The sequence below is a fragment of the Colias croceus genome, chromosome 4 (assembly GCF_905220415.1).
Source record: "Colias croceus chromosome 4, ilColCroc2.1".
Taxonomy (NCBI): domain Eukaryota; kingdom Metazoa; phylum Arthropoda; class Insecta; order Lepidoptera; family Pieridae; genus Colias; species Colias croceus.
The window spans coordinates 2572708-2580342 of NC_059540.1; the positions used below are offsets into that span (position 1 = coordinate 2572708).

General features: G+C 35.8%; 1 protein-coding gene and 1 long non-coding RNA gene across 3 annotated transcripts; one reads left to right on the forward strand and one right to left on the reverse strand.

The window, feature by feature from the left end:
- Positions 1–515: 515 nt before the first annotated feature.
- On the reverse strand, positions 516–2213 carry LOC123691146. Of its 2 annotated transcripts, none has more exons than XR_006751362.1 (3): positions 2172–2213; positions 1123–1317; positions 516–675 (listed from the first exon to the last, which is right to left on the reverse strand). It is a non-coding gene; the product is annotated as an uncharacterized LOC123691146 (long non-coding RNA). The 2 variants fall into 2 exon arrangements; XR_006751361.1 differs by lacking the exon at positions 2172–2213 and adding an exon at positions 1419–1456.
- A 1934-nt stretch (positions 2214–4147) lies between these two features.
- On the forward strand, positions 4148–7230 carry LOC123691156 (X-box-binding protein 1). Its single transcript, XM_045635417.1, has 3 exons — positions 4148–4491; positions 6332–6742; positions 6995–7230. Exons 1-3 carry the CDS (start codon positions 4343–4345, stop codon positions 7086–7088), a joined length of 654 nt encoding a protein of 217 aa, XP_045491373.1. The 5' UTR covers positions 4148–4342; the 3' UTR covers positions 7089–7230.
- Positions 7231–7635: the final 405 nt, after the last annotated feature.

Here is a 7635-nt window from a genome sequence, read left to right on the forward strand (position 1 = left end):
CAAAAAAAGTGTGGCCGGCGCCATATTGCTTGTAACAAAACATGGCGGTGTTTAGTGCCGAGAATATATCGATAAACATTATTATGTTTATCGATATAAAAATAATATTAATATATTTTTTTTGAAGTTATACTTCTTTTGGCGCGTAACTTGTAACGCGTGTACATAAACACACACTCTTTTTTATTTATTTTAACTTTATTGTACAAAACATAGAAGTAAAATTACAAATGGAAAAAATGACAATGCCAATTAATAAAATTAAGTATGACGATGGCTGCTCGTGACGGTAACACCTATACAGGGTTACTTGTAAAACACCAGCAACCTCGCCGGACAAGATAGCTAACCCTGTATAATTTGATAAATCCAGTTCAATTTTGACTTCGATATAAGGATTACGGTAGACTTACAATTTGGTAATTTCAGTTTTGAGGAATGTAATATAATGAAACAACATAATATATACTAATATAGGTATATAATAGTATTTTATTACGATGAACAACACAATATACAGTAATTGTATTTATTTATTTATAAATAATAGACAAAAAAAACAATAATATATAATAATAGAGAAAATTATAGAGCTAAACTATTTTGTGTAGCCTGGAATGCACTCAGATACACTCTGTTCATTTTTGAGTTCGGGATTTGAGGCTCAACTGGTACCTGGAAATGAAATGTCACAGTTTACATTAACTAGCATTGTTCACTTTACATTTAAACTAAAATGCAATAAATTTTAATTAAAAGGGCAATGCTGATGGTTTGAAATTAATATCAACATTAGGGCTTACAATAGCGGAACTTGAATTTATATTTTTGGTTTTATGGCATTGAAATGCTTTATAAATATAAATTTATAAAGAATAGAAAAATAACTTAAAACACCCCATGTATTTAAAGTAAATTGCACTTTCCCTCAGTCAATAACATTTCAACAACCAAATATCACCCAAGTTTGTACTCAAAAAATCATATAAAACCATCTCAGTTTGTTCACAGGCCTCCTTCAAAATAGGAGAAACGTTAGATTATAAATGACAGCCCTAAATCTAAATAAAAAGACCAAAAGTAAATTGGAAGACATCACGTGTCTACAGATAAAAACCTCACCCTGTGTGAATGCAGCGGCAGACATACTGGTATAGCATCATCGTGCAGACTAATCACATCCATTGTTCTATTGAAAGCACTTTCGGGGAAATGTAGGGAACATACTATGATATTATATCCTTTACATTTGGCTTGATATTTTCATTTTCAATTGCTTCTAACCATTCTCCTTTTCTATTTTCACTTCTTGGTAACCTTCAAAAAATGAATTTTTAGGTTATTATAATTTTAGTCCTGACCTGACTTATTTATAAATACATTTTTAAAGTACCTACTATAAAAGCGATTAATCTTACTTAAGTTAAAATTCATATTAGGTAAATTTAAGTGTTTTATTTTTCCTTCTGCTGCTCTTGGCAAAATTAATTTGTTATTTTGGAAGTGTATTCACCAAAGCAACTATTCTTAATGGCTGGTTCACACTTTGATTAGTGTGAGTGCAGGTGATTAGTGCGAGTGCAGGTGTGTAGTGCGAGTAGTGTCCAATTCAACTGCGAGTGCAGGTGATTAGTGGGAGTGCAGGTCAATGGTGCAATTCGCGACGCTACACACTACGCTAAACACTAAACACTAAACACTCGTGTCCAGACGTGTTTAGGCAGGCACACTGCGAGTGAGGGGGAAGGGAGGGCGCGCGGGACGTGGCTACTCGCAGTCCACTCGCAAAAAAATAGAACACGCTTCTATTCACTTTACTACACAGCCTACTAAACACTTGCACTAAACAGTCGCTGTCCACACGTAGTTACTAAACACCTGCACTAATCACCTGCACTCGCACTAATCAAAGTGTGAACCAGCCTTAAGATTAATGACACAGCCTTGGGAGACGCACGTCTTCATCGAACATTTTGCTGATGTCGATATTATAAGTCATCACTAGCACCCAAATTCATTATTTTACTAGAACGAAAATATACAAAATAAAGCTATATTTGGTAACAATTTTACACTGAACATAGTCTGTGAATACTCCTCAATTCAATATACATGAAAATAAGTAAATCAGCAAAGTAATAACTAATATTTCAGTCAAAACGTATACATACCGGTGCAAAGACAAACTTTTCTAGTTTTCATTCTTTCCGGAGCCACATCCCACAATACTGCGCTTTGGTATTATGCCACTATTTGTCCTTGACCACTCTATATGTTTTAGACACAAATGTTTGTCACAATCACAAAAATATTCAATATTTTTCAATGTTTACTACGGAGCAATGACAGAGCATGTACATCATAATAACGAGAACATAAAATGGCGCCCGGCCACAGTAGGTATTTGAGCTAACTTCAAATGTCAAACGGTATAGAATTAGCACTGACTGACGTATAGTCATATATTTTCACTTAGCAGAATATTCATTAGTTAGAAAGAGACAGTATTCGTTTTATTATTTCGGTATCGAAATGCATGATATTTGTATAATCAGTTGTTTGTATAGAACATTATGCCCTGTCCGTAGGATTCCTTAGTCATTGCATTCAACCAAAGCATTCAACAATGAACTGTACGTTTTCAGTTTTTGACATTGACATTTGACAAAGCAGAAAGGCTAGAGATAAACTATATCACAGATGATTACCTATATTTAAATTTTGTAACTGCCTGCTATAATAAAGTACAAATACTAAAAAATAAAACCTGTACAAAATCTGATACCTAGTCAAAATTATAAGTTAATTATTTCGTCATTGAAATTTACAACGAAAACCCTTCAAAAGAAAAACATTCATTATTTATACATTGTTATATACATTGTTATTTCATTTTTCACCACAATGGTGTGTTTGTTTTGAACTTTTGAGTATTTTCTACTTTCTACTCTCAATATTCGTAAATGATACCATTCATTTCATTCATTCATTCAAGTTACTATTGACCACAGCAAACATTGGATTATTGAACGAAAATTCATTGTGCTGACGGTCGGTGTATCCGCCCACTTCACAATTCCACCAATAGCGTAAAAGCACGTAAACATTTCCAGAACTTCATTTATTCAATAAAGCGTCTTATTCACGGTCCATCTTGACGTACGTCCCGCCAAGGTCATACACGATGCACGACGCATATTCACGGTCCATCCCCGCTGTACGTCAGCTCAAGGCTGCCAGTGTTGCCACCGAAGTATCAAGCTACCCACCAGAAGAGACCTCTGAAACCACCAGAAATCCACTGTGCTGGATGTATAAAGAGTAAATAAATATTTTTAAAAATGTGTTTTTTTGTACTTTTTGCAGTACCTAAGAATTTTTCATTATTTTTAAATGAATTATATGAATCCAAACATTCCAAATCTAAATTTATTTCAAGAGCTCATTTTTAATTAATTTTTAATGAAGCTCGGTTTCTCTCTTCCCGCCACTTCACATTCATGACCGAAAAGACTCTTTCAGTAAATGCTGAAGTGGCGGGAACAGAGAGTATAATATAGCTAATCATTTTTTTTAAACAAACAAATTCGTTAGGACATTTTTTTAAAATAAATTGCCATTTTTCTGCAGTGGACTTTTGCATAAAATCTTTGTTATTCAACAATTCGCCTTGGAGTTCTTTTAAAATAATAACTTCTGAATATAAACTGTCCATGTGTACTAGGTTGATCCAAAAGTAATGATAATTGGGTATTTCCTGTGTACATAAAAATATAAAATAACTGTTTCTTGCTTGCTCATGTACTCACTACGTTATCACAAAACTAAACTAACTACTAAGTTATCACAAAAAAATCATATCAATAGGCCACGTTTCCAAGTATTTACATTAATTTCTGTTGGCAACACTGATCTGCTGTACAGCAAGCCTATTCACGATCAAGCATGCACGATGCACGATGCGCTTGCACGACGTTCGCGGTGGTGGGGATGCTCGCTGGACGAAAAATTCGTCGTGCACATCCAGCAACGTAATAATAATAATTATTGACGTACGTCAAGACTATTCACGGTCGTTTTGCGTCGTGCATCGTGTATGACCTTGGCGGGACGTACGTCAAGATGGACCGTGAATACGACGTTTAATTAATAGTTATTGACGTAAGCTCGAGTATGTACGACGCGAAAGAGAAGTGTAAAAGTGTGATGAAATATCATAGAACTATTTTCTAGCGGTCTTGTTGCAACAAGAGCATGCGATCGTCAAGACTTTAAAGTACTGTGTTGAATAAAAAGTGGCAAAGTTGAGTTGTAGTGAAATTCGTTGTACGCTATATACAAAATGAGCGTACCGATAATAATCACTGTTCCCAATGGCTACTTGGAGGTGGAAGATGGAGATTCTCCGGTCGTGGTCGACTCGGCTCCAACTACACCTTCAAGGAAGCGAAGGCTCGACCACCTCACATGGGAAGAGAAGATGCAACGCAAGTGAGTCATAAGCCATGTTTTGATTGCGTGTCATGCTTATCTGTTAATTGGCCGTAGATAACCAAAAAGGATCCAACCCACAAAATGTTACTTTTGAGTTATTGAAGTTTGAAGTTTAACCTGTGTTTGTTCATATAAAGACTTGCTTGTGTTAATTGCTTCTTAAGGAAAAGTGTGTGTGTCAATGTATATTTTATTCTTACAAACAAATTTTATTGAATTTAGTTTTATTTCTTGAAATATTCAGCTAAATGTGTGTTAGGATCCTTTTTGATAAAACCTATTTTCAATTATGATAAGTGAATTTTCATTTCGCAAAAACGATTCAAAGTAGCTAATTGATACTAAGATCCTTATTTTTTTTTTTAATTTCGTAAATTAAACAACTAACTTTCAATTTTTTTTTCATTATTTATATAAAACATATTAATTCTATCCGATTTACTATTCTTCTTCGTGTGCAAAGTCCGGTTCATCGCCATATCTACATCGTCATGAAGTCTTGGATTGCCCCCTTGGATTGATTTATAGAAATCCAGGCAGTATTTAGATAAATAGTCAAAGATTGACTCCAAATCGTCTAATTGGGCTTTTCTTTAACATTTGGCCATAGTCATTGAAAATCATTATCAGATACCTCCGAAGATTTACCTTTCGAGCCCGCCCATACATACAACTTTTGCATCGACTAAACTGATCTGTCGAGCTGTATTCTCCTTTTGAATTCAACATGACTAAACTGTTTAGTCGATGGAGGTGCGCATACAATCGATTTCAGTCTTAATAATTTATATCCCCAACAAACCTTACAGTCTTCTATAGGCAATTCTTGAATGAAGGTAATAAAGATCAAATGAGCGCGTGATCGATAGTTGTGCGAGTAATTTTTTTTTGTTACTTCGACATGTTCGTCAGCTTCGTAAATTTTTTCAGGTATTTTCGAAGTGCTTCTATTTTAGAAAAATCGGTATAAAAAAGGCAAAGATGTGTGACCCGATCAAGATACTTGGAGTGTGAACTTAATGCATGCCTAACGCCTCAAGCTTTAAATACATAATATTCAGTCTATCCAAATGTTCTGAATCGTTTTTGTTATTAAACCAGTATACACTTCTACAAAATTCAGTTTAACAAAAGAGATCCATGCTTTCTGAATCTTTTTAGTGATTTATCTATTGCATCATAATATCATAAAAATTAAATATCTAAAAGGATCCACATGCTTTTGGATTTTTTTAAACATTTTAGTTTTGTGTTAGTTTCTTAGACTGAGCGTTTTACAATATGATCCAAGAAGAATGGATTGTTTTTACGAAACTAAAATATGGCTTCTCCATACATGTGGGTTGGTACCCAGTGTCAATTTAACGTCAAAATATTCATATTTTACTTGGATTGTTTTTGCTAATCGAAAATATAGACCTAGACGAGCAGTTTGGTATATTTAACTCATTTTCGGTCATGTTGTGGGTTGGATCCTTTTTGCTTATCTACGGCCAATTAAGGCCTCCACTAACTAGCCGGTTTCCTGTTGAATAGAGTAACTTTTTACTTTACGAAATATTTGGGATGTAAACCTCTGCACTACAAAGTTGCATCATTATTACAAATTCAATAACATACAGTATAGGTACACAATGATCAACATATTTTTTGTTAATAGTGCTTACGAAGATGTTTTTCCTTCATTTACCTGTTCTTTCATTATATAAAATATTATTATTGTGTCCCTCAGCATACAAAATATGGGCGTTGACTTACGAAGTACCAAAATGACTACAATCAAGTTTGTTCTCGAAATTTCGGTTACTAAACAAAACAATAACATTTGTCCACGCAGGAAGCTGAAGAACCGCGTCGCCGCGCAAACATCGCGGGACCGGAAGAAGGCGAAAATGGATGAAATGGAGAGCAAGATAAACCACTTCATGGAGGTGAACGAGATGCTCGTCAAGGAGGTGGAGGAATTAAAAGCGATGAACAAGCGTTTGTTGAGCGAGAACGCATCGTTGAGAAGCGAGGCGGCGGCGCGGACCGTCGCGGAAGCCCCGGGACCAGCAGAGTCTCATCCTCAGCAGAAGGAGGGGCTTCCGTCGGCGATCCGCGCGGCGCGCCTGCTGCTGGCGATGTGTCTCCTCTCGCAGACCTCCTCGCACACCTCGAGTCTGACGAGTACCTCGATACCCTCCATCAACTTGCAGACTCCCTCCTCAAAGAGATTGATGCAGGTGCTGCAGGAGCGCCTGAAGATGTAAGTTGTTTTGTATCTGTGCAATATACATCATTATTGCATCATGCGTTAAGTTATGCATATTAGGCACCTCCATTGTAAACAAATGCTATGAATATTTATGTTTCATTTTAGATAAATACACATATCTATCCCTATTATGGACTACTACAATTATTATACATAACTAGACAAAAGATTTTTCGACACAATACCAACCACAACATAATATTGTGTATGATGTCATTTTTAATGCTATATTTTTCTTCACAGAACTCAGTCAGGGAAAATAGAAAATGTACTGAAGGACCTGAAGTGGTGGGGTCCGCAGCAAAGCACATGGAATCCAGTGAAAGTAGAGTCCTAGACAGTGAGATCAACCTTAAACATGACGTGGACAGGATACTGGAACAGCACTCATACGCACATCCCTACCCCACCATACAAGTCACAGATACAGATGTTAAGGAAGATGGTGACAAAGGTGACATATTCTATGCGAGTTATGAAGCAAACGATTGTGTCACAGTGGAAGTCCCCTGCGATGAACAAGTGGTGGAAGAAACAGCGTTGGACTGTGAAATGGACTTTAGTGAACTAACAAACAACTGCTCAGACATAACATTGGAATGTGACATGAAGCTGCTATCGCCAATGTGTATGTCCCCCAAATCCTTTGACGATAGCTTCAGTGTGTCACCATCGCATACGAATTTAAGCTCAGATTTGGCATATGAATCTTTGTCCTCACCTTTTAGTGAACCTGACTCTTTGGATTTGTCAGATTTTTGGTGTGAATCATTCTCAGAGCTATTCCCAGCTCTTGCGTAATTAATACAAAAACTGTATTCTCACCAAAGACTGACTAGATTGTTAAGTTGAATGACAAATTAAGTTTAAATAGATTTATATTT

Coding starts and splice junctions, on each gene's coding strand:
- LOC123691156 (XM_045635417.1), top strand. CDS start 4,343: ATGAGCGTACCGATAATAATCACTGTTCCCAATGGCTACTTGGAGGTG. Junction 4,492..6,331: donor GAAGAGAAGATGCAACGCAA/GTGAGTCATAAG, acceptor TTGTCCACGCAG/GAAGCTGAAGAACCGCGTCG. Junction 6,743..6,994: donor CTGCAGGAGCGCCTGAAGAT/GTAAGTTGTTTT, acceptor TTTTCTTCACAG/AACTCAGTCAGGGAAAATAG.